The sequence below is a fragment of the Heliangelus exortis genome, chromosome 8, assembly GCF_036169615.1.
Source record: "Heliangelus exortis chromosome 8, bHelExo1.hap1, whole genome shotgun sequence".
NCBI lineage: Eukaryota > Metazoa > Chordata > Aves > Apodiformes > Trochilidae > Heliangelus > Heliangelus exortis.
Window position 1 is genome coordinate 16717338 of NC_092429.1, and position 27262 is coordinate 16744599.

General features: G+C 39.3%; 1 protein-coding gene across 2 annotated transcripts in view; it reads right to left on the reverse strand.

Moving 5' to 3' along the window:
- Positions 1–27262, reverse strand: part of TGFBR3 (transforming growth factor beta receptor 3) — a 113259-nt gene that overhangs the window by 32953 nt on the left and 53044 nt on the right. For both annotated transcript variants that reach the window (XM_071750694.1, XM_071750693.1), the window contains 2 exons: positions 15712–15849; positions 2788–2971 (listed from right to left, as the gene is read on the reverse strand). In XM_071750694.1, the coding sequence (XP_071606795.1) occupies positions 2788–2971; positions 15712–15849 (322 nt within the window). The remainder of the gene's footprint in view (positions 1–2787; positions 2972–15711; positions 15850–27262) is intronic.

The window sequence follows — 27262 nt, forward strand, 5'->3', positions numbered from 1 at the left end:
TAACTAATAAGTCTTCCTGACTTGTACAACCATATCTTATTGAGGTATGAGGAATTAAACTGAATTCTGCTGAGTGAAATGTACTAAGATAATTTTCATCATGAGCAGCCCTGCTTTCTAGAACCTGACAGTGATTATCAAAGGCACTTGGTCATCTCCCTCACTACTCAAAGCAAAGGAAGAACAAGAACCCCATTTCTTGTGCCCCCTTCCTCCAAACCCTCATTCGGGGATTCAGATGCACTTGGCCCTGACCCAGTTTGCTTGCTCACTCAGTTTCCTTCCATTTGCAACTTCAAAAGCTATTTCAGAGCACCATGGCTTCAGAAGCACTTTTATGCTATAAAAGATCACCCTTCTTCAGATCTTTCTGTCCTTTGGCCTGCATTTTCTGTTTGCAGTAATCAGCTACAGACACCACTTAGAACAGTATAACACCTTCCAATTTCAGACTTTTCTAATTTGAGTGAAGCTGAAATGTAGGCAATTATGTAAATAGTGCTGTTATATTCTGTATTGGTCACACAGTGCTTCATATGACCAGAGATAAATTATGATTAACACTGGCAATGACTGACAGACTGGCAGATGAGGGTAACTGAGTAAAGATGAGGGTAACTGAGTAAATTGAGAAGTGTGAATTTTGTATGAAAGGCCTGAAATGTGCATCAGGGTATGCTGTGGTTTATGGAATTCAGTGATTCCATCATTCTCTCTGCAGAGAAGCAAACCAGGTACACTGCACACATGGCTTCCACAGAGGACCATGCATGATTGCTGCAGTTCAAGAACTGACCCTCTCCCTACCCCTGAACACACACATAACTCCCCCCCCCCACATTCATTCTTATGCCAAGAATTTAAATCAAATATGGTTACAGCTGAGCTAGCTTGTAGGAGCCTTCTCAGAAACTGTCTACTTTGGTTGCCTGCCAAGTTCCATGTTGTGTACTTACTCCTAATTAAACTGTGTTTTAACACATTCTAAAGTGATGCAAAGCTCTCCTGTTTACCTGCATAGTTTAACCAGATACAAGCAACCAACAACCAAAATGTTATCTGCTTTTTGACATATCTAAATAAAAGTTAATCTCTGCAATGCAGAGACCACTCCTTCCATATATCTATTCCAAGAGCACTTTAATAAGCTAATAAATATATTTATGAATAATTTTCTGGCATTAAAATCCAAGACTGCTGCCAAGTAGAACAAAAATCATGCAGGGGAATCCTGTAGAAATTTGGTAGGATTTGGATTCCACCAACACAGGCATGTTCTGATTTGGGGGGGCAAGCCTCATACTTCAGGAAATCAAATGATCAGATACAGGTGGTTAGGAAAAAGTCTCCACAGAAGTTTGTGTTGTTGGTTTTCTGCTTTGTTTCGGGATTTTTTTTGGGTTGTGTGTTGGTTGGGTTTTTTGTGCTTGCTGGGTTTGTTGGTTTTTTTGTTTGATTGATTTTTTTTTTTTTGGTAGACAGTTTGGCTATGCAGGAGTTTCTCTAGAAATACTGCTGAAGTATTACTAAATGAGGCTGCTGGTGCTTGTAAACGCTGAGTCCACCAGTATTTGTTGGATGTTAATAAAACCTTTTATTGATTTCTTCTTTTCCCATCACTGAACTTCTTGAGAGATGACAATTAGTTTGAAAACACCTGGAACACATGCTGCAATGCAGATCAGTTCCAGTTCACTTTTACCAGCCTTTATTCTTGCTGCTTTTGTTTAGCATAAACCTAGATGTTTGCTTTAGCCTGAACCTGGATGACATCTTCGGATAATAAAAACAACACTGCATTGCAGACCATTAGGTGAAGAACACTGACAGCTTAAAACATTTCGTATCTGTGAAAAACAAAATTTCACCCCAAATCACCCTGCATAATCCAGGAAAACCTGTTCTCCCTGTAAATTTCCTTTTATTATCTATATATCTTCCAGAAAACAAATGCAAATTGAGCTAAGTAGAGCATAAATCCTCCTAAACTGACTGCCTTCTTCCAAACATGTAGAGAAGAGCCATTTTTCTTGTGTTATCCAAGGCTAATGACCAGCTGAGGTGCAACTCCCCCCAGCAGACAAGCTATGTGCTATCTGACTGGCAGCCAGCTGAGGGAAAGCATGAGCCAGAAGGTGCTGCAGAGACTCATATTGTTAAGTTGTTCCAACACAGCTCAGCTACGGGGCTACAACCCAATTCCCCTAAAAAGGGACCTGTGAAATCTTTGAGGAATGGGAGTCCTCTTCCACCTGCCCTAAACCACCTGATGAATTTGGCATATACCTCACAGGGACAGGAAGTCTTTCTCCTAGGGATGAAAATAAACAAGGACAACAGATTAAGACAGCTTTGGTGAGGAAAGCAATAATGCTTTGCCCAAAGTAGTCTGGATACTTATAAAAGCAAATACTGAAAAAATATATATATTGGGTTTTTCTAGAAATTACTTTCCACTTCAGTCTTTCGGATCAAGACACCCAAACAATCATTATGAAGCGCCTTGCTCCTTTTAAAAGGTGAAGCTTTGACTCCTGTAAGATTCTGACTAATTACAACCACATATATAAACATAAAATTATGACACCAGAATCCATTAAAACTTGCCTAAATCCAAGATCTGGTTTTTAGACTTGGTCTTATTTCTCTGCCCTCCCTTTTCATATCACATCTCTTGGAAAGTGAGAGGTATTTGAAGATTAAGTGGGGAAATAATACTACAAGCAAGACTTATTCTCAACAGCTAGAAGTGCCTAACAATTCTGCTGCTTTAGTTTTGTTTTTTACCTTCTCCTACTTTAATATAAATATTTCTTGATATTTTGAGTTCAGTGAAAGATGTTACTGCTCCATATTCCTTCTGGGCCCACTGTAGCAGATGTTCGTTTTTCTCAGGAAAAAGCTTTTCTTCTGTTTCTGCTGACAAGGAGAAATTTCCTTTCTCAAACTGAACAACGGAACCTAAAGACACCTGGTGAGAATAAAAACATATTTTTAATGTGATACACTTATCCACACAGACAGCATGCTTAAGCAGTGTGATCTGTCACATCCAAATGCATTCACTGAATGTGATTACAGTTTATTCCAAACAAAGCCTGAACTTCACGTGCTTTAACATCTTCATAATGATTCCTTCTCCAGGGGTGTTTTTAAAAAATGAAGTACCCATCAGCCTGGCTGGGGTGCATGGGGCAGCTGACAAACAGAGGGCTCTGAGCCACCCTCTGAAGTCGTACTGCTCAAGAAATGGTACAACAGTGCTGCAAAGGGAACTGAACTTTGGGGGCCTGGGGTGGGCTGGAAGACAAAAGGAAAATTAAGACAGAAGTAAGCAAGAAGATGGTCTGAGGAACTGAAGCAAGAGAAGGACATGAAGCTCAATTAAACTGGGAACCATTGAATTAATTCCCAGATCGGGAAGAACAGGAGTCCAAGCTCAAAGGCAGATAGGGCCAACAGAGAAACACAGAATAAGGAAAGAGAAACACTAAGAGAAAGGGAAGATATTTACTCTTGCTTTATCTACAGATAATAAGGAAAGGGTTTAGTCTATCTCATAAAGCAGACAAGTTACATGTTTAGAAAAATCCTTATAAAGAGGTTACATTAACTCACCTTTTAATTGGAGAAACTAAAAAGTTGTCAAAACTAAAATGGTCAAAATGGAAAAGCAGTAAGTAGAAGTGCAATGGGTTCTGTAACAGCAAAGCCTAAGATTTTTAAATACAACTTCACTGGAGTGGCAACGGCATCACCAAGAAAAAAGGAGAGCACAGGGTCAAACAGAAATTAGGACCTGCATCAACTTGTACTGGTTTTGAAAGATAAACAAGTCATTCCAGATTTGCTGCAACTCAAGATTATCCCAACAGCAGCCTTTTGATAATCCTGTCCCTGTGCAGGGATGGGGAAAACACCTCCAGAACATTTGCCAGCTCTCAAGAAGTACCTATAGTGAGAGGTGAAAGAAAAGCATTCGTTCATCTGCCCAGCCTCAAGGAACCACCACCCATCCCCACACTGTCTCTTTCTTCAAGGTGCTTGAGCATTGGGGTCTGTATGCCCTTCCCAGGCTGGTCCCTCCACGCACACTTGCACCAAGATCTAAAACATCAAGTCAAGAATTACATGTACTTGAGTAAGAAGGCACAGCAAGAAGAATGAGCTTTCAGGTTTGAACACATCAGTGAAGATTTCCTTTGGACAGTATTCCCTGTAGCAGAGTGGAAGTAGCATTTGCCCAGGTATCACACACAGCCCCTATTTCCAAAGTGCTGCAGGAGACAAGACTTCGTGGAAGTACCACCAATTTCTGTGCTGTCCCCAGAGCAGCTGAGGAAGATGTCTGAGTCACTCTGCTGCTCTCCTTCCCTTTCCCCCTCCTTGTCTTTCTAGTAACCCAAACTTCTTGGGTGGAACAAAAGGATGGGACTTTTTCATAACTGAAAATCCCAAACGAGTAATGACAAGATCCAAAGAGTGAAAAATACACTGTAACAATTTCTAACCTGCTTTATTCCTTACATGTTATTGCACAATAATGGTCACAAACCTCTCTAATATTTTCAGCAACAAAATACATCAACAGCAAGTATTTAGCAGAGATGATCTGAAGTCACCAAACTTTACCTTCCCCGAAGCTATTGTTCACAGCACTATTTCAGAATGTTATGTATCAGTTTGTTTAGCCCCAACAAATATTTGTCAAAATATACATATAAATTACACTTTTTGGCACATAGAAAGAATTTAAAAGTTGTGCCTCTAGCTATTACGTTAGCATTTATTATTCATATACCACATACTCTCTTCTAAGAGAAGGATCGTGTAATTCAGAGACCTCAGAAAAAAAACAGCTTAGAAATCTTTTTGCCAGAATGGCTTTCAAAGTTTAAACTAGCATGTTTAAACTCTTAATGATCTTCCTTATTTACTGTTTATCATGTGATTACCATAAAATAGTTCCTTTAAATTAAAAAGGTTTATTCATTGTAACACAGAATACACAATGATCGAAGTAGTATACTTCTCAAATAAGAAAGCAAACTGCCATTAAGAAAGTCCCCTGCCCCAAATCTACAATACTAAAAAAAGATAGCTACAAAGTATCTTGAAAAAGCCATGGATTAGTTTTAAAAGGCATCTCTCCAATGCTGCTAACATATTAAATTTTACAGTGCAGTCTCATAGGATGGAGAGTACACTGACAAAAGCACAAGACAGGTCATGCAGAGATCTGATACAGAGCACCACTTGGACATGTGAGACATCTTTTTAGAGCCCTGGTCTAACTAAAAGAAAATCTCCCATGCATAAAAATTTTAGGATTTAAGGACTTGACCCATTAATATTTTGCAGGGATGTTGAAGAGATGCTGGCACTCCACCCTCAGGAACAAAACTCCTTAACTACTTCAAAAATGTTACAGTTCACCCAATAAGTAAAGCAATTGCTTTTCACTTGCACTATTTCAAAATGTTTCTGGTATTTTTTTTCTGGTCAGCATCAGAGAAAAGGTTACACTGATACTTCTTTAAGGACATTTGAGGAAACTGCAAGATAAAAGTTATTCCCTCTAAATATTGACCAAAGAAATGCATTAGCTTGCAATAACTAATTTTCACTGTATTTTTAATTTGATATTTGAGATATTTAAATTTCTGCTAACACAACAGCTTTCTTCCACAGAATACACTTCATTTTCCATGTATTACTAAGTAAAACTTGGAAACCTTCTGCATCACTCTGCAGCATGACAAACGTCTTCCTGCGAGAAAGATCCTATTAATGAACCCCAAAATTACTGAGCTCTGCTATGGAGGAACTGACAGAAAGAAGATCAACTAAGAAGTATGGCACAAACATCCTCACTAGATTATCATGAGTAAACTTCTTTAAATAAACACGAAACCTATAATAATTTATTTTTTTTTTAATCGCATACTAAAGTCTGTTTGAAACGCTAGTTCCACTACCAGGTTTTTAAAAAGAGTGCAGAGTTCTGTCGTGCTTGCCAATGTTGAGATTTTTACTACACGGACCTAAGGCAAGGTTAAATGAGCCAAGCACATTATTTTTTCTGGAAAGAAATCAACAGGCTCTTCCAAAAAAGGCAACCATCACCGTTTCAACACCTGCCTTGAACATTAACTACTTACTCTTCAGAAAAAAACATAAGCAGTTCTCTAATGTACTTACAATAAGCCAGGGGATTAAAACTAAAGAATGTTTTAAAAATTTATATATTCCTGAATATTTATCTGGACACTCATTACACAGAGTGATTAAGAAACTGCCATCACACACACTTTTATCTCCTAAAGTGGTTACTTTCAGAGGGTGCAAAGTGGAAAAAGTGCACCAGCTCTGTTTCCTCCTGTTGTGGGGACATTAAAAGTGACTGCACTGGAAACATCCTCTGCCACTGAGTTCACCTACAGGACCTGTCACATTTCTGAGGCTAAATGAAGAAATTTCAAAGCTTGACATGGAAAATCAGTTTGCAAGATACTGGCTATGGCCAGCAAGGTTCAAAGGCTTCAAAGAGAAAATGAGGAACAAGTACAGTATTTTGCAAATTTGCTACCAAAACCTAAGTATTCTACTGAAGAACAAAACGTGTTTAGGAACATATTTCAATTGCACACACTCTTGCCCTGCCGACCATTGCAGGAAACAGAGGCTGTAATTTTCTTTCCATTGTACAGAGGCAAGGACACATACATTTGTGAGGGGAAAAAGAAAAAAAAAAAAAGAAAAAAAGGAAAAAAGCCCTTTATATGTACCATAAGAAAACTTTCAACTGTTACAGAAAAACTACCTTTGCAAAACTGCCATGGTGGTTCAAGACATCAGCTACCTGGCAGATGTGCCAAATGGCATAAAATACTATTCCCCAGAACAACTCTTACAATCAACTCTAAGCCATCTCAAATATATACACTGGTGAGGGTGAACACTGTGCACTGAAAATACTGTCTTGTGTTTCTCACTTTACTTGCTTCCTTCTCTCCTTTTAAATGTTTATTGCCCGTTTGTTTTTTTTAATTTGAACCTGATCAGGGGGGAGGAGGGGGAGATATTTGCTTTGTTTGCTTTATGACATCTTAAGTACTTAACGTAGTTATAGTTCAGAACTCCCAAGTATGAAGCAAGTTCATAAATTTAGCCTTGAGAGAGAGTTAGACACCTTTGGGAGATGACTCAGAATACAAAGTGTCCACAGCTACACAGTGTGAAGAAATCCCTCCCCTCACAGCACAGCTACATCACTACCCACCCAAACCCTTCCAGCACAAGGGACCAACAAAGCCACCCATAAAGCCAAGGCTGAGGTAAATATACTAGCAGAATAAAAACAGCATCCATCATACTTTTAGCTATGTGAAATATCAGACATCTGGAAGAATGGTTAGAAGAGTAGTAAATCTGCTCAGAATAAAATTTAAAAACTTGAACTGACTTTCAAAGCAGCTCAGATGGGGTTCAGGCTCAGCTGGTGTTTTGATAACTACTTTGATACATCTTGGTTACAGAGGAAAACCAAAGCCATGGAGAAATATCAGGTATTCAGATACTCAAAAATATATCTTTTGTTGTTCCTAAGTCCACATACAACATAACCACCAGGAAAACAATTGTGTTTGTTAAGTGACTAAGAAACATGCTGCTTTGAAAGGTGTTTATCTGCAACATTTGTGAATTGCCTATCAGCTTTGTGTAGTCCTTACCAGCCAGGGAGGTGGGATGCTTCCGGGCAGTGGCAATCTTTCCTTTTCAGTTTAGAGTTCTTGGAACCACTTTTGGTCATCATAAAATTCCACTTCTAGTTTTCACATTTTTTAAAAACAAATATGTAAAAGAAACAGCATTATCGTAGTCACATTTTAGATTTTAATTCTGCTTCCTAGGAGATGCTACGTTCACCAACCACCAAAGATTTTGATAAGAATTAAGCTTAGCATTTTCTCAGGATGCAAGCAGAATCTCCTGCACACATATCTGAAGATCCTGGTGCTTCCCATCAAAGCTGAAACTGTCAAAGCAAGTGCAACTTTCAACCCCCCATGGAATGGTTACTAGAATGATTAAAAGGAAATGAAAAAATCATTGTGAAAGGGAAATCTGTTACCACAATTTAGGGCTCAGCAGGGGTTTATTGATTGCACACAAGTAATTGTCCACTCATCTGACTTGAATCTAACAACATCTTAATTAACCCAAGGTAACACCTGTTTGATCTGAACAAAATAAACCAGCAGAAGCTTTCCAGGGATTCTGGTTTAAGTTAGACTCAGTTTAGTAGAAGAAGAGCATATCTGTGCAATAGCTATAGTTTTCACTGGAATCAATGACACAGTATCACAACCTGTTGCGATTTATTATCTCCATGTCACTGACACCAATACACTGCCAATATCCACTGCCTGCTTCTGTAAATTTCCACTATCTAAACCCAATTTGCTGAAACAAGCAAAGAAGGGAAGGAGCCATGACTCTACAGAAGGGAAAAGACCATCCTAGATGCCTGTTCTGGGCCCTTCAGCCTCCTGCCTGCTTATGAAGCTGAAACATCAAGCAATAAAACCTGAGTTTTGAGATGGTTTAAATCACCTGGGACAGAGGAAGATCTAGTATGGACTATATGGCAATATTCTTTGCAAACCAGGCTCCAGAAAAGTACAGGACTTGAACATTCCATGACAGGAGAAACTAAGGCACAATGATCCACCTTGCTACTTCAAATTCACTAGCAAGCTGGTATTTAATACTTCTGTCCAATCCAAAATGCTTATACCAAAAGCAGAGGACACCTATATATAACAAAATTGCCCTATTTTGAGACATCATGCTGCTACATAGAGACTAACTATACACTGCATATCTGCTTCACATACTATATCTTGCTTTCTAAGCCAAAAATATCACTTCCCTTCTTTGACACCTTGCTGAAGCACACTTCAAATGAAAAAAGAAGAAGAAAACAGAAAACAGAACCCCTCTAGATATTTAAAGATGCCTTACTAGGGCTACTGTACCCTTAAACTCCTTTTACTGAATTTGGACAATGCATCACTTCCAAATATGCATTTACCACCTTGTAATTTTCTGCCAGCTGTACTTCTGACAAAATCCTTCCACCCTATTGACAAGAATGTAAGAACAACCACCATACATAGCCTGAAGTTCTGATATTTCTGGGAGTAAACCAGTTATACAGACTTCAGAAATGCAGGATCTTGCATGGGGTTGAATCAGGCCATGAGACAATCTCTCCTGGGACGTTTACTATTGTGAAAAGCATAAAATGAGTTACTGTTTACTAAACACTGTTTTAATTAGACACTTAGTGCTATTTTCACATTCTTTCAAAAGGCAAGAAAATGGTTTGGGGAGGGGAAGGAGGAGTATGAATTATGCCAAGTGGAAAAGGGCAACTACAGGATTATTTCCAGCTCCTGAGTAGAACTATGAAGATTTAGGGAAAAAGAAAACCCAACACAAAAGCAACAAAACCAAACAAACAACCCCCCCCCACTCAGGATTCTATATTAGTGGAAACATCCTTTTAACTTCTTCTTCACACCATTACACAACACTGAAAATCTACTGCTCATACTTCGAATAGTGAAAAGTCACTATTTATACCAAATCTATCACTAATCATGCATTTCTATCCTTTCTCACTCTTCTCCTAGCAGAGCACTGTGTTCACATCTGGGGCTGTTTAACCAATGATTGGAAATTTAGCCTCCTGATTTCCCGTTAAATACTAGGCACAGGAAAACAAATAACACTTGTTTTTCAGTGAGTTTTGTCAGTCATCCAAAATCTAGTGCAAACCATAGAACAGCCTGTGGTTTGGTGGCAGAGACCCAAAATATGTGAACCATATTTTCATGAAGTGAAAGGAATAAACCAGATATTTGTTGGAGTAATAAGAACATGGATTTTTTTCTTCTTAGAAATACAGAAATGACGAATAATTAAACTCTTCACTCTATCACTTATTCTTCTTTAAAGACTTTGTTTTCTTTTTAAATCTCAAGCCAAGAGCGTGTGATCTGCTTTTGCATTTCACATTACTCCTCTTGCTTCCTCCATTTTACCAACTTAACACAGACATTCAGTCCTATTAAAAGGGTTCTTGTGAGTAAGGTTATTTGCTTGCGTGAGTGATTTCTCATCCATCGTTCTTACTCATTCTGTTGCCTGAATAAGGAAAAGAGCTGAAGCATGACACTTTAAATAAAATAAAATCATGTTTGTAGACATCCAAGAGTTTTTTGGATCTATTCAGTGATTTTCACCAGGAAATCACAAAGGATTAACTCCCTCCTTTCTTTGATTTAATTCTCACAACTTTCACTTGCCTATTAAAAACATTCCTAGGGTATAAAAGCAATTGAGAAGGCTACCAAATCTAAAGAAAAATTTTACTTGCTGAGTAGCACCCATAAAACCCTCTTCCTGGGCAGTTTCATAAAACTTCTGTCTTTTTACCAAAACATGTTTGCATTAAACTGCTTCTAGGGAAGGAAAGAAGTAATTACTTGATGGAAAGGGAGGAAATATTTTTGTTTTACAAAAACTTGAGAGAGGTGTGAGGTCTGGCAAGGTTTTTCTGTAAGACTGACCTGCAACAGTATCATATGTAAAAGCATTGCTACAGTTGTTCTCTAGTTTATGTAAAATTTTAATCTATCAGAATCTAATCAGCCTAATTATCAGTGAAAATGTCCTTCAACTTCCTCTCATACTACCCCTATATGATAAAACTTTGGCATTTGTTTCTGGTGGAGGAAAAAAAAAATAACACAGATGCTAAGAATCTGCTTATTGAACTGGAGAGTCCTTCCCACCCATACACTGTGCTTCTGAGTGATGAGAGGGCTGATGGGCCAGCCCAGGAACATGAAAATGCCCACTTCCAACTCATCGTATTTTTTGTGACATGTAAAAATATCCAATTAAGATTAATATGATGAGGTCACCAGTAATCAAAGTGGTGATTTTCTATTACTTAGGCAAGGCAGAATTTGTGCAATAACGCATTTCAAGTATTTTCAGATTGAAATGTCATGATATTTAGGTATATTTATTTTTGAAACTGTAAGAATAAACTCCAGATTTACTTTATCAAAATCATAATAATTTCCCAGCACCACCTACTTAGCATAAAGATACATATGTTGTGCAGAGTCTGAAAATAACCCTGTCTATGCCAGATGTATTGTTAACATTACACTGTTGTCACCATATGTTCACCTTTCGGTAACACAGACACAAATTATTTCAGTTTTTAAATCAAAAAATGCCAAAAAAAATATTTAAGACTATTTACTAGTGTTCTCTCTGGTTTATAAATAGGAAAAGATGCCCTAAGATGGCAAAATGAAAACACAATATGGCAAGAGGCCAATAAAGAACAACTCCCTTTAGCACCCATGCCCTGTCTCGGATGGCTTCCTCCAAAGCATTATTGCTCCCTAAGTATCACTGTGTTTCTACTCACTGCTATGGCTTTGGAAAAAAGTCTTCAAAACAACATTTTAAAAAGGCCAGAACACAACCTTCATTTTGTCTGGGGCATGATACTTAATTTTAATAATTTATTCCACTGTGAGATTTAGCCATCAGCAGACATGTTGTGAAAATGAAACTGTGAGCTGCCCCAATGAAGACCAAGTGTGGGACACATCATCTTGCTGAGTGAAGCTGTGTGCATCACATATACACATACATATACATCAAATGTATATTTTTATAATTACAAATATCTATAAAGAAATTACATTGTGCTTCCCTATACTCTATAACCAGATATCCAAAAGCTAGATTTTTTTTCCCATTCATTTTCAACTTCTGCCTAATGGAAGACCAAGCCTAAGGCAAAAATCCAAGCTTGGACTTTATAAAAAGAACTTAAACTCCAGCCTAACTCAGTAGTACTGTCTTGTCCTGGTCTTTTGGATATGTGCTGACACAAGCTTTGAATACTTTCACCCTGTCCTTTAAATAAAGCAATCTGGAGCAGCTAAGCTTTAGTGGAAACTCAAACAATGGATTCACACAGTGAAGGTACCAGACCATTTTCCTAATGAGGACACTGACAACAAATAGCCCTGAGTCTACCCTCTGCCCCAAGACAAATATAATTTAAACTCAGCATGCCTTAGTTTCTCCACCTGTACAGTGGTACAAATGTCACTTCACAGAATGCTCTAATTATCTGCTGAAATCCTCGAGTTATATTCTTTATTAGAAATAATCTTGGATCTTCTAATACAATTAATTTTTAAATTTTAATTGTTTATTAAAATACTCATTCCTGTGGCAGTTTAAGAACTCTGTTCTGCTGCTTTACAAAGAAAATTAATAGCTAGTAATAAGAAGAAAAACAGCTAGGACTTCACTCATGGTTACATCATGCTTTAGCTACAAACTTTGACCTTGCTCTAGGAGTGTTGTCTTTATTAGCAGTTAAGTCCCAGAAGTTGTCATTTAATCTTCTTTACACTCCTTACCTATCTAACTAGGGCTCAATGAAATCGTGGAATTCATATTTCACATCCAGTGTATTAATAAAATTGTGAATGAAAATTGTATGAAAAGTCAGAAGAAGAAGCTGGCAAGTCAATGATTATCCTGCCTGAGGCTTCCATAGAGACAGACACAATAGTTATCACACTCCTATGGTATGTGTGACACAGATTTCTGTTTTGAGCACAGAATTCATGGCCGCTAAAAACATGTTTTGTTGTTTTTTTTTAATTTGAAATCTTTTATGATTCAAAATACTCTGTTTTCTGGCTTGGCTATACATTTAAGAAGAATGAACAAGACAGAGCTGCAGAAGTTCATAGATAAGCCAACTGTTGTCAAAGGGCCAGGAATGCAAGTTCTGCTCAATTCTATAAAAGTAGTTGAAGGCTCTGGTAATGAGGCAGAGAGCCTATCCACAACCTGAGTAGAAGCTGTATGTCCATTTACCCCACAACTCACCTGAAACAAACACTCTCAAATTGTGCCAAGGGACAAGGTCCTCTAGGCCAGAGGCAGCCCCAGGGATGGCAGTTTGGCATGGCCCAACACAGGCAAACAGCTCTGCTGCAAAACCAGAGCCCTTCAATTTCTTTTTGGTACATTGCATTGATCCACAGGTGCTACTAGAATTTAATCACGATTTTCCATCTTTTCTGCCCTGCAAGATTCTGCAATCTTTTTTTTCAGAAAGCTTTTGGGAACACAATTAACTTGTCTTCGTGGGCAGAGCGGAACTGTGGAAAAGCAACAGAGGATCACCCCAGTTTAAGTTTTCCAGTCTGTATCTCATAGCCTATCATCCCAAGCCACACCAGCTGCTGAGAAACTGGTACATGCAAAATGGGAAGACTGATGAATCCTGGGTAAGAAAGTGAAGTTTGCTTGTCAGCAGCAATAATATTGCCTGAAGAGGGAGAACACAGACTGAATTGGGAGAGATACCCTGGTATTTTCTGTTCTGCTACCTCATTCTTCAAGTCTCTACAAAAGTAATACAAATACAAGCCTTAACACAGTGGAAGGGAGAATACATAAATTACCTGGCACTTGATTAGATTCAAAATCATTGCAGAGAGGTACTCAGATGTTTAAACCTGAGTAGGTATGAGTCAACATTAACAGCCAGCACACTCCTTGCAATGGACAGGCAAGGTCTCATACCTGCACAGCTTATGAGGAGCAGTGTTACTCCAGTGCCACAGACACATGCTGGGAGAATATCATGAAGAATCACAACTTTCAGCCCTGACTGTGACCAGTAGAGCATAAAAGCAGCTGGAGTACTGACAGGAGGTGTTTGAGTTCCCTCAACAGAGAGCTAAATCTGTAGCATCTATCAGGTTCTCCTATCCCACTTGAGCATCTGCTCACTCCTTCCTGCAGCATCTGCAGCAAGGTTTGCTGTGCCACCTCCCCAGGTCAGACAGTTTGGCACGCATTGCAACAGTTGCTGCTCACATTTCAAGCCTGTTTTTGTAGCCAGAAGAGCTTTAAACAGTTTTCTAAAGCAAACACTTAGCTAATCATACAGTTTTTGGCAGCTGAGGCCTTGGGCACATTCCTATTGTTCCTATGCCTTACTGCAGCCTGTTGAAGCCCCAGTGAGCCAGCCCAAGCCAGCCCAGCACAATCGGAGCCTGCACACTATCACAGTCTCAGAAATGGATGGCTCTCAGCAGAGCACTGCTTCACTCCCAGCAGCAAGGTGAGGGGAGAGGGAAAAGCCTAGAGGAGGAGGAGGAAGAGAGAAAAGACAACTGAACACAAACTAGCTGATATGGAATGGGAGTGATGATGTAGCAGTAGGAGGAGGAGATCAAAACTAAACTGAAGGTGGGTTCAAGTCACGATTAACTCATGAGAGGTGACACTTCTTCTGGCTGGGAGAGGTTGTCATCTTGTTCCTCAGACATTTTCTGAGCAGATCTGAACTGTACTGGTTGCAGTAAGGACATACACCAGAAATCATCAACAAGAAGATTGGAGTCAAGAGTCTCTGACAGAGTTTGTGAATATCTTGGAATACAAACAAGTTCATGTTCTTTGCACCAGTCAGTAATACATTGCACTGGAAACAGTGCAGGACAGAAAACGTAAGTTCAAAGTACCAAGGGTACTCCTACCCAAGTGACATGAAAAATAAAAATAATCCTAGAAAACTGTTGGTGCCCAGCAAGTGATGATACTCATAACAGTGTCATCACTGTATCATGTCCACTGTGAGAGCAGTGTCCCTTTCCCAGTGCACTAATGCTGCAGCACTGTTCATCTGTCAATCCTGCTGTTGCACAGTGACACCATTAAAATCCCATCTGAGACTGCAGAAGCAGTCTTGCCTACCACTGTCAGCTGTGCTGGAAGAGCAAAATTAAGCCCTATAAGGATGCCACTAAAATAATCAAGTTTAAATAATCAAGTCTAAATCTGTAATTAGAGTTGAATATAGCAAAAGCTGTAACTTTAATAAGGACAACTCATTATTAGACATGATGTCATGCATTAAAAATTTAATCCAAACAATTTTTCTGTTTCACTACAAATAGCAAACTTGAGTGTCCTGGCCAACTGTAAGGACATGATTTACAAATACTGGGTAATGTTTGGATCCAACATTGTAAGCGGTACTGCAGCCTTTCTGAGAAAAAAAATTACTTCATTCTGGGATTAGCTTGGTCATTTCAACAGACAAGCTTCATTAGAAGCAAAACCTGTCATTGTATATATTGAGCTTAACAAATACAGATTTTTGTCTTTGTCACAGACCACCCAACTCACATCCACCATAGTATTTCTTGTGGTTTTGAAAGGGGTGGGTTTTTTGCATTGTGGTACTACTGAACTTCTAATCAGGACTGGCAGTGTACTATAACCTCACAGCTTTTTGAACTGGGATATCTGTTAGTGTTAATAACTACATGACACGTGTATTCTGAAAAAGTAGCTTTGGTTCCTTTTCCTTGAATTCACATAAAAAGTAACTGGGTACTTTTCCCCAAAAAGCTTTGGCCCTGCCACCTAACTGTTCCCCAGAGCTCTGCATGGAAACTTGACCTCCCGTTAACTTGATTTTTTAAAATGTATGTTTATAAACTTTCCAAATGAATGCCATTAACTCTATGTCTTGTGCAACAAGTAGCTGGCAAGAAGACTGTGGATACTTACAAAGAAAAATCTTTGAATTCCAGGTGCCAGTCTTTCTGTTTTCAGCTTCCAGACCAGAGGCAAAGGAGAGTTGAGAAGAAACACCAGAGGCTTCTGGTGAATATGCACCGATGAAATTGGATTCAAATGTAATGTGACCTGTGTAGAAACAGAGAAATAGATTAACACTTCCTCGTAAGTTTCCAAACCAAACTGTAATTTGAAATAATGTATCAAAGGGGGCTTTTAGATAAATTATGGCATTCAGAATTCTTGACCCACAGACTAATCTACTTCCCCCCAAAAAATCAGTCAACAGAGCACAGATAATATTAAGAATGAAATAGTTAACATTTGAGCTCTACACTTGCAAAGCACTGCTGAAGTGTTTAAGAAGACCTTGGCAAGTGCTGATGAAAAATAGCTTATGCAAAAGGTCAAACCACCAAGCTGAGAGCTGGAGAACAAGGAGATTAAAAGAATTGTAAAGCAAACTCTGATTTCTGGTTTCTAGATGGTAGCCTACAAAGTTGGCTTTGAAGTAGAAACCTCATCTGCTGATGCTATTAGGCCATAAATATAACCTGAAAAACAAATAAAAGTAAAAAAACAAAAAACAGAAGGAACAAATCCAGACACACAAGCAAGCACTATACTAGTTTATAGAAGGAATCCCAACAGGAATTTTAACATACACTAGAGAAAGAAAATGCCTGTCTTCAGGGACTAAAAGGATACATGGGGGAAATGATGGCAAGAAATTGAAAAATACAGGTAAGGAAATCTGTTAGAGGTGATTTTTAAGCAAGCAGATTGTGGTCCCTAGAAGTTTCTCCTACTTAGAAACAAAACCCTAACCAACGCATAACAGAGAATAGGCTGCCAATTTTTAGCATGTAACAATTTTTAATTTTGAAGTATCTCATAAGATTTTTAAGCAGTCAGTATTTGGCTTTACAGTCCCATCCTTCTTTACAGGAAAAATCCTTTAGTGTGGAAGGGAAAGCTCACACACCCCGCAGACTAAGCTGGCAAGCTGATGGCTCACAACAGTGGGTAGCAGATTGGGTTCAATCACAGCTCTTTCTAGAAAAAAGGTATTGAGGGAACATGAACATCACCAATTGTAGTGGTGGCACACAGAAATGAGAGTACATGTAATTCAGAATGAATTTTGTCTAATGTTAGAGAATTTGAAAGGAAAACTGAGAAAACAAAGCTACTATGTATGCTTTGTTGCATTATTCTTACATAGTCGTAAGCATCAGTTAGTTTACCACTGAAGTAAATGCAGATTCATCTGGAAAACTAACTAGATGAAAGCTAGAGACCAAATAGAATATTACTATTCAGCAGTACCTACTACTGCTGAAAATATTTTAAAAATAAAAACATATCTTTCTTTTTTTTATTTTTTACTTCCCCCTCCTCAGGCAACAAGTTCACCATCATTGCAAAGTGGAAATCAAACCTAGATCTTAGGTCTGACAGACACCTGGAAGACCAGGAGGAGAAAAGACCTTTCTCTGCTACTTAAGAATTTCTGAAAAGCTGGCAGACAACTAACTTTGTTACTTACCAGACCAAATGGTAAGCAGATGCTTCCATGCCAAATTTACTAGATGCTTAAAAACCCACTGAATGAATGTGTCTGAAGTACCCACAGCAAAAGAAATTTCAAATCCCATAAGCACGCCTCTGGGGACACTGAAGACATCCCTGTCTTCAACTTTGTCATGCTTTATTAAAAGTTGTTGGAAAACTGATATAAAAGAATAATCCTGTGCCAAACTGCTTTAAAGAACGAGCACCTCTTCAGCAGGCAGGTAGTGGCAGCTCTGCCAGCAGAAGGGTTGGGTACCCCCATCTCCCTCAGAGGCAGCCACCTTCCCTGGCTCAGCCTCTCCTGGCAGGAGGCCAGCTGTAGTTAGTGATGCATTTCCAAAAGAGAACATCAAGTATGGCAGATTACCACAGCTTCCAGGGGCCACATTTCTCTCCATTTTCTGCCTCAAAAGAATGAAATACCTCCTCTGGGGAAACTGCAGGGTGTTAGCACTTTGAATGGCAAACAAGTTGACAGGGACTTCTTTCAAATGCCAAGCAGTCATGATCTTAGCTATAAAACAGCTCTCCAGTCTCAAGCTACAGAGCCAAAAGTATTGTGTTAGCTGACAATAAGGGGGAAGATAAAATAATTTGTTTTACAAGGCTCTCACTTTGTTGTTCTGTCTAGAAATGGAGATGCAAATGTGGACAGAAAAAGGCATTTAGAAGTGCTATTAAAAAGCCCTAATTCTCTTGGGTTTTCAGCTGTAATCACAGCTAATTAGTAATAAGCAGCTTAAACTAATAAAGATAATCACCTTGATCTAGGCTTATCTTTTCTTACAAAGCAATAAAAATACTGTAATCTAAATTTACCTAAGTAGCCCAGTTATATCTTCCACATACATCTTTGCCTGATCTGGCAAATGAGTTCAAATTTTATTTTGGTATTTTTTTCAGCTCCAAATGGCATAGAGTGCATTAAATATTAAACTGTCTAAAATTCAAAATGTACATAAGAAATATTTTGCACTAAGTGGAGTAAATATTAAGCACATCCATTCTTATATGCATCTACAGCCACATACTCACTGCAATGATAACTCGTTTCTTCTGATCCCAAAGGAACTGGTGACTAATGTAAATATTGATGCAATGAGCTATAACATAGGTTTATGTACTTAAACAAACAAACAAAAAAAAAATAGAAAAACAGTGACAGTCTTCTCACACTGGCCAAGAGGGGCATTCAGCTTGGGTTCGCACCCTGGTTGTGTTTTTACAAGAATGTCAAGTCAAATGCAAAGAAGAGGGTCCTACTAGAAATGTTAAGAATCTTTGCTATTTAAAATGTCTGGTGTTTATTAAAACCAGAAATGATACAAGAAATAACACACTCTGAAAGCTTCATTTCAGAAATAGCTAGGCCAAGTCCTTTGGGTAATAAGGAAGTAGAGGAGAGAAGTACCTCTGTTTTAACTGATCTCAGATAAGTTTATTCAAAGGCAGTATCATTCACACAACACAGATGTTTTAGACTTCATGAAGGTTTCTGCCTCTTGGTTTTGTCACATGAGAGAGCAATTGCACAACCTTAGTGAGAAAATCAGAGATTCTCTACAACTGGATGTACTATCACATTTTGTAGTTGCTGCTCCTTTAGGCTTTGTGTATTATATACAGATTTGATTCCTACACATATGATTACTTCCATACATGCATAGAAACAATCAACAAAGTTTGAGCTGTACTCAGAAGTGACAATATAGCTATCCATGCCTTTGGCTGAAACCAGAGGATAAGTTATGATATAATGGAATTTTCCTATATATCTGCCTGAAAAGTGCAGACTGATCCTTAAGTAAGGCTACAGGACTTTAACACAAAGCAATTAGTTTTTCATAAGTAAATTAAATGTTCCTGTGGAAATTTTCAGAATAAATGTAATTTTGCATTACTGAACTCCTCAGTTTTCTTCTGAGTAAGACAGCAATAAAACACATAATGTAGCATTAATATTCTAGCCCTAAACTTGAGAAAGAATATATTTCATGTGAGCATGCTCTTGCACCAGCCTCTGTCGCTGTATTGCTTGGCATATACACACACACACACACACACACACACACAGACACACACAGACACACACACACACACACACACAGACACACACCCTGTCACTATGCTTCTGATGTAACAGGGTCCTCAGCACCACCTTGGTTTTCCAGACTTAAAACCCCCCACGGAGCTGCTCAACATCTTCTCAGGACCATCTTGGTCATCATATTTTTTATACTTCATTTTTGCTTCAGAGCTATCTCTGCTGAGGAACACCTGGAAGGCCTACCCTGAATGTAACTGTTCCCACTGAGAAGTCATACAAAATTTATAGACTCCTTATAATGTAATTACTTCCCCTTCTAGTATTTATGATTGCCCCAGTCACTGTCTGTGCTTCATGATATACACAACAGTGATATTAATTAGATATTTTGTGAACCACTGGCCAGAAATCCCAACAGAAACCAGTCTTACACATGTTCAGCACTGTGCAGCTAGATATGGTGGGAAATTCTGAACTCACTGAACTGTGATAAAATTTATTTTTCTGAAACTTCCACACAAGCCTTTTTTTTTTTTCCTCTTTTTTTGAAGAAAGGAGGCATCTAAAAAGTGATCCTCTCCACCCATACTTATGAGATTCAAAGGAGCTTCAAAAATACACACATTTTGTAATTTTTGGCAAAATACTGCCTCTGTTAAAGTCTTCTGCACCTCAGACAGCTCCACATGCCATTTGGTTAAACAAAAACTAGACCAAAAGAAAATTAAATTAGAATCATTACATGGACTAAAGTACTTTTAGGCCACCTAGTCCACTTAGTAGTCCATTTAACAAGCAGCTGCAATTGCTCTGTCAACGTGGTCCAGCAGTCCCAGTGAAGGAATCATTTGATTACTGAGTTGTATAGCCAGCATTTTCATTGTGCAGTCACTAGTCAGGCCAGACCTTCTGGACATGTGTCTGGAATGGTCCTCTTAGCAAAGCCCAGCTTCAGCAGCTGTTTGTCAAACCAAGCTGCTCTTCTGCACTGTCTGCCCTTCATGGCCTCCGTTGGCAGATGCTCCTCCAAATAATACACGACTGACTTGTGAGGAATGTGACAACTTGGTCATATGCGAAAATTAAAAATGAAAGCTATTCTAAAAATCTTACAACACAACATATAAGTTCATTTTTTAAAAGCATACACCAACCACAAAGCATATAACTGTGACCAGGATATGAACAAGAGGGAAAAGCTGGCATTTTTGCTAGGATGCATTTTTCAATATTTCTTATAAAATCTGTAAAAAAAAAAACCAAAACAAAGACCTTGAAAAGATACCACATTTCATAGGTGCCCTGTCTATCCAGCGTACACTGGCACTACTTAGCCAGCTATATTGGCAAGCATCCATGCTGGGCACTACTGTCTGCAGATGCTGCAGAGTTCCTTTAAGGTCTCCAGCAGCAGCAAGGTTAAGGCAGCTGCAGAGGCTCCTCTGTCCCCAGAGATCAGAGTTTCATGGAAGGCTGAGTATCACCACAGAAACCAACTAGAAAAACAGTCTATGGGCTCCTGCCCTGTTACTCTGGTAAAGCAATTTGTACTACGTGAAAGGCAAGGGCACAAATGCTGAAAATGGATCAAAGTAAACACTGCTGTTAAAGTACCATTTTGTTTTGCTGACTTCAAGGCATCAAATAGCAAACTCTGTGTTTTGTTTTAAAAAGACGAAAGTCAAGTGCCAAGGATTTGTAAGGTTGAATTAACTATTCTAATGTGAAGGCCTTTAGATAAATTCATAGCACGTTTTCCAAAACAGCCATTACGAATTTGTACTATTAAACCAGGACAAAATATGCTGTGCTGTATTAAATTACACTGCCCAGACTAGGGCAGCTGTTTTCTAAAAGAAAAGAGAAAAGCGAATTTTAACTCTCAGATGTCTTTACATGACCTCAGATCATATAAACACATTTTCTGACTTACTAATGATGCACTGTAGATAAATTTATGACAACTCATCATGCAGCTGCAAAGATTAAGATAATCAGTTAAAAGCAGGCAAACTTTAAAGCAGAAATATGAAGTTTTATACCTATTTCTGCCCTCTGAGTTTTTACTCTTTGTTGAATTAATTTTTACAGGACATAAATTATTTTGGTATTACAACAGTTAAGGAAACAAATATGAAAAAACCTTATCTTTACAGTATGTATTATCCATTATAAAAGGAATTGAATTTCTATTGAAATTCACTTGGAAAATGTAAAAAGAATTCAGTCAAGGATTAATCTGTGAGCCCACCTCAAGGGGCAGGATCTAGTACTGCAATGCTTTTCCAGAGATCATCTTTGCTTTGAGAAGGATCTCCAGGCTGTTTTGTTGTTTTTTGGTTTTTTGTTTGTTTGTTTGGTGGTTTTTTTTTTTAACAGGAAAGTAAAGAAAAAGTGTCTTCTTTAGGCAGCGACTGTGAATTCAAAATGGAACACTTTTCTTTCCCCTTGTATTTTTCCTACGCTTGTTGAATATTGCATTGCAGATTTGATAGCAAGCCAATGGTAGGTTGCAGTGTCCAGCTTTCAGTAGCCAACAGTTTCCAGGAGCCAGTTCACTGATTTTTCCAAGAAACACAAAATATGCTCACGTGGTGTTACTGCTTAAAGGTAAAGGTAATCTTGCAGGAAGGGTTGCACTTTTTAAAGAAAGCAGACAGTCTCTGCTCACACGCTTTTGCCAAACAAATCTCACCTTCACATTCCAGCTATGGGCACCACAGACCCCACCACCCCACAGTGATGGCCCCATGGTTTGATCAGTGGGAAGCCTGTGTCCACCAGAGCAAGGCTGGAAACACTCTGCCCATTCCTCCTGTAACCCAAACTAGACACTCAGGCTCCCAAAGATTAAGTGAAACCATTTGTGCCATCTGCCCTTCCACAATCAGGCTTCCCAGTGCTTGAGGCCTAAAAACGTTTCCCTCAGTTTTGCATAAATCAGTAGATGTCAATACCACTGACGTGCCATATAATGAATCCTATGGGAAAAGTCTTCCTTTTTTACATTTTGTGGGAAAAATTCTTGTTGGCTTTAGATGTGTTTAAGGGCACGGGATCCATTCCTGCAAGTCACCAGGACAGCATCTAGCCTACTGTTATGAAATGGCCATAGGATACAAATCTGTAACACTAAGTTTTACTTTAAAAATTAAGATACAAGACTCATGTGAAAAGTAAATATTTTCCCAGACACTATTGTATTCTGCACTTACATGTACATATATTGCAGATTTAAGCTTTTCTTCAGTGAATCAGCTGAGTTGCAAAGAAAGCTTAATTTTATACTCCTCTTGCCTTGTGCAAGCCCTGAATTATTACCAGCTTGTTGTGTAACAATGTCCAGTGCCATGAAAAGTCAAAGATGGGTGGAGGGATCACTACTAAACTGGAAGATAAATGAGTTCACACTAAAAAAAAAAAGGCCCCTGCCTCAAAGAAAATACTTCTTAAACTGACAGATAAAAGAACTTCTGCTGAGACCACTTTCCTTAAATGCATTTGAGGCATTCTGAACAAAGCTATGCAGGGTTTTCCAGGTAAACCCAAGCTTCTCCTCTCTGTATTTTCAGCAAGTTAAGTGCTAGCCACCCAACTAGAAATCACACAGCTGCATTAAGGTTCCACTACAGTATTGTTACATTTTGACTCCTAACAGGTCTTGTCAGTCACAGCTCAGCACCATACTAAGCATGGCTACAAAATTCAGCATCTGCACTCTCTCATCTATACCAGGCCCTGGTAGGAGACACATCATGTTCATAGCTCACCTCATCTGCAAAACCTCATTCATGCAGATGAAACAGCACACGGTGTCATAAGAACATCAGCGCAAAACTGGAATCTGAATACAAAAATTTCTAAGTCTCAGGCTAAAAATCTTGAACAAATGAACACCTTACTTTCCACTGTTTCAAAAGCTGCAGGTGAGGAGGCTGAGACAATAAGACTTCACAAAGCAAAAGAAGATTACAAACAAACATGTAACAGATTAAAGACTGCACAGGACAAGGATTATGCCATTTGAAGGCCTCCACATATAAACTAATTTACTCCTCAAAGGTTTTGCAGCCAGACCACACATACATCCAGATGACTGAAAAAGAGAAATCTCATTCTACAAGTGGCATTTAGAGGAACGCAGTCACGGAGGGAAGTGTAAAATGCAGAGTTCATGGTTTTATTGGGCATTTAAAACAAAATTCTTGCTTTCCAAGCCAGGGTAAAGAACAGCGCGTGTGCATGAGTCATAAAAATCTGAAAACCTAAGCAGCAGCACCAGATTTAGGAAACAGCTTTGTTTACTTTGTCAGCAACCCATCAGCCCAAGTATGAGTTGTGCCTAATATATGCACTCACAAATGGTATTAGAAATTAAATACAAAGGAAACTGCTTTCAGAAGATGAAAAATAACCGTAACCAATACATTGTATCTCTACTCCCGCAGGGCAGGTCTTCACTCCTCCCATTTTTTTCCTACTATCAATCTTCAAAAAATCATCAGAACTTTTTTCTCTGTACAAATGAAACAGTAATTTGGGACTATTTCAAAGCCTGAATTTATAATACTGACTACAGGGAAACCAGAAACACCAAACCCCTCAGGAACCAAATTTTCTATTTAGTCAGGCCTACCCATATAAGTAAAACTACTCAAATCTGTATACACTGGCTGAATCAAAGCCATGAAAACTGACTAAATCCTCAAGATATTACTAAGACTGTCACGAAAGTATTTTCTTGCACAATTATGCCATTCCATGCACTTCTTATCTTCATTGTCTCGCTGATTCTTGCTTGAAAACATTTACTAAAGAAAATACTGACTCACTTTCCAGCTAACAGTGTAAGAACAGACTGATGCTCCTCCCATGGACTATTTTCCATGTAGCTTCGGGAGCATTTCAGTGTCAAATTTACCTCATTGCAAGTATCACTAGAAATCCAGTACATAGAGGAAAGAAGGGATGTTCTGAAAAGACACTACATAGCAAATGGCACTGCTCTTCTCTGCAAAACTAATGTCACACAGAGTCATATTTCCCAACAAAGTTTTCTCAAAACTTTACTTGCATATTCACATGCACTGGCAGATCAATCATGTTCATGGAGAAGAAAGGAAAACTGCTTCCTGGTGATGACAGGAGAGTAAGCCATACTTCAACCACTCTTCAGGGTTAGAGACACCACCTGCCTCCAGAAGGATGTCAGATTTTAATGCCTTTCCCTCATTGACAAAGTTATCACCAAATTCTGCCTCTTATCTAGAAACACTAACTACTGCCACCCTCTTGTTTATCACACTCGCCACTGCAAAATTTTACTTTTCATGTGATGCAGGAGCATGGCTGTCAGGCACAGCAAGCTCCACACAATTTATGTTGGAAATTTTCCCCGATGCTGGCAGGTCATAGGAGAACAGTTTCATTAATTCCAGCTTTTTGTTCATACGCTCCAGAGAAAAATATGAACACCACGACTCATGACAAGTGTTGCTCACACGCACATTCATATGTATGAGGCCAAAGTTAGACTCCAACCTGTCCATCAAGTTTGTGACATAAACAAACTCCTGGAAATGTCATCACTTCCTTATTTATATGATCTTGGGAAAACTAACTATAGACAAAGCAGTAATTTATAAGTATTCCAAGAACACTTTTAACGTCAGAAGTTTTGACGAGGGAATTGGTGATCAAGAATGTTAATCACAGTTTATGATCAAAATCAAAACACATGCCTGAAAGAACATGTGAGCCCATGTGCACAGTGTGCTCACACACGTGAGCAACACAGAGGGAAGAAGTGTCCATCTAGTAAAGACAGGGGCAGCAGCCACGTTTCTCTCTACAATCCAGCAACATCGTATCAGTACTCATGGGCACTAACAGCAGAGCTAACAGCTTCCAACAGGTAACTTTTAAGAGCAATCTGAAACAAATACAGAAAACTGAGTGATGAGAAGTCATTCTGACTTTTTTTCTTCTGAACCCTTTAGCCTTCTGTAGTGAGCCTTGGCACAGCTTCAGACACAGTTCCATGCAGCTCTCAAACTCAGACCAGGTCTCACTTTCTGCACACAGCAAACAGTCCCATTTCTAAAATGAGAAAATACTGGGGGTTTGCACTGCACTTTCCAAGTCATGAGGAGGGCAGACGCGCATCAAGCCACGCTCCAGCAGGACAGCAGGCTCTGCACAAACAGCCTCCTCTGCCCAACACATGACTTCCTCTGGCAGCTCTGGTGGGCAGAACTTGAAATGCTTGCCAAAGCCAATGACCAGCAAATCCTGAGCTGGCTAAAAACCACCCACAAAGACTGCATCCAGAGCAAACAAGATGAAAAAGCCACATTAAAAAAAGACCGGATTTTATGCAAACGCAGATGCTTCAAAATGCTAACAAAGAGAGGAAAGAGGGTTGTGAAGGCTCTCTAAGAGCTGGGGTGGCTGCTGGCTTGTTCATTTCTAAAGACATTGCAATGCAGTGTCCATCAATCAAGGCCATGAAGACATCAGTGTATTAGATGCATGGGAGCTGCAGCTTTCAATAGACATGGCATCATTTGAGATAGACACTGATAATTACAGTTTTTGAGGAGCACGCTGACAGTATCTTTAAGGCTTTATAAGGCCTATTGTGCTTTACTTCCGAGACAGTCCTGAGGTCTGGCAGCCCAGACAAGGCTTTTGGGCAAGGCTGTGGGGAACGGGAATAAAAAGAGCCTGTGAAATCACCCTAGTGAGCCAGCAAAGCTGCCACAGGCAGTGGGCAAGCTTTGGAAAATACCCAGGATCAAGAGATGCATGTGATAAGGGACTACTGCTTTCCAAGCAACACATACAGGGTGTTCCTGGAGTGCATGTGCCACAGCATTGCTCACAACTTGACTCTGAGACCTCACTGGCACGGAGCACTTGTGGAAGCAGTAATTCATCTGGGCTTCCCATTCTTGATCTGATGTGGGCCCTTTCCCTTACTGTTATAAGTGATATGCAAAACACCACGTAACAAAAAAGCATCAGTCAGCTTCAAGGTTGACACAGAGACTTGCAGGTGGCCAAATTAATTTTCCACTGCCACTCTGCAGGTCCTGGTTGGACTGATAACATTGCCTCTGCATGATTTTGTGAGCTACAGAGCATCAAGGAACAAGCAGTAACAGGGTAAAAGTGATCAAGTTGATCTTGATGGACTCAGCATAACAGGAGAGCTGGCTTCCATACACAAGGCTGAAGCCAAGGAAGTGCTCACGAAAACCCAGAGATCTACATCTACAGTGGCCCATAAAAACCAAGCAGAGCAAAAGTAATTTTACCCTATTATATTACCCTAGTATATTACCCTTCCTGGTAATATAGGACCAGAATACCCTGACAGGTGAGGAAAGCAATGTGAGAAAAGCGTAGCACATGTGTCACAGCAAAACTGAAGTCAAGCACAAAAAGCAAGGGGCAAGAATTTCCCAAACAGCAAAAGTCACTTCCTAAGCTACTCTGGAGCCTGTGAACTCCCAGCACTGAACTGTCTGGCTGCATGAGTTAGTATATTAGACTCTCCCACACTGTACTCTTCTTTTTAGTCTTCTTTTGGAACTAAATCCTTTGCTACCAAGTTACTGGTCCTCTCACCTGAAGTCTCACTGCAGACTTCTTCATCCCTGGAAAGATTAAGCATCTCCACTACTTCCATCTCCTCTCCTTCAAACCCAGAGTGGGCAGCAACATAACCACCTGACACCACCCTTCTCTCTAGCTGCCTCACCACAGGTAGTTCATGCCTAGCTAAAAAAACCCACATGTATTTGCACTGACACTTGTAAGTCTGCTGCTGATAATTTAGTGCCCATTCCTGCTGCCAAGCAAAGGTGCTCAGATAATGGAGAGGCAAGAACAGCAAAATACCCCTGCACTGTGCAG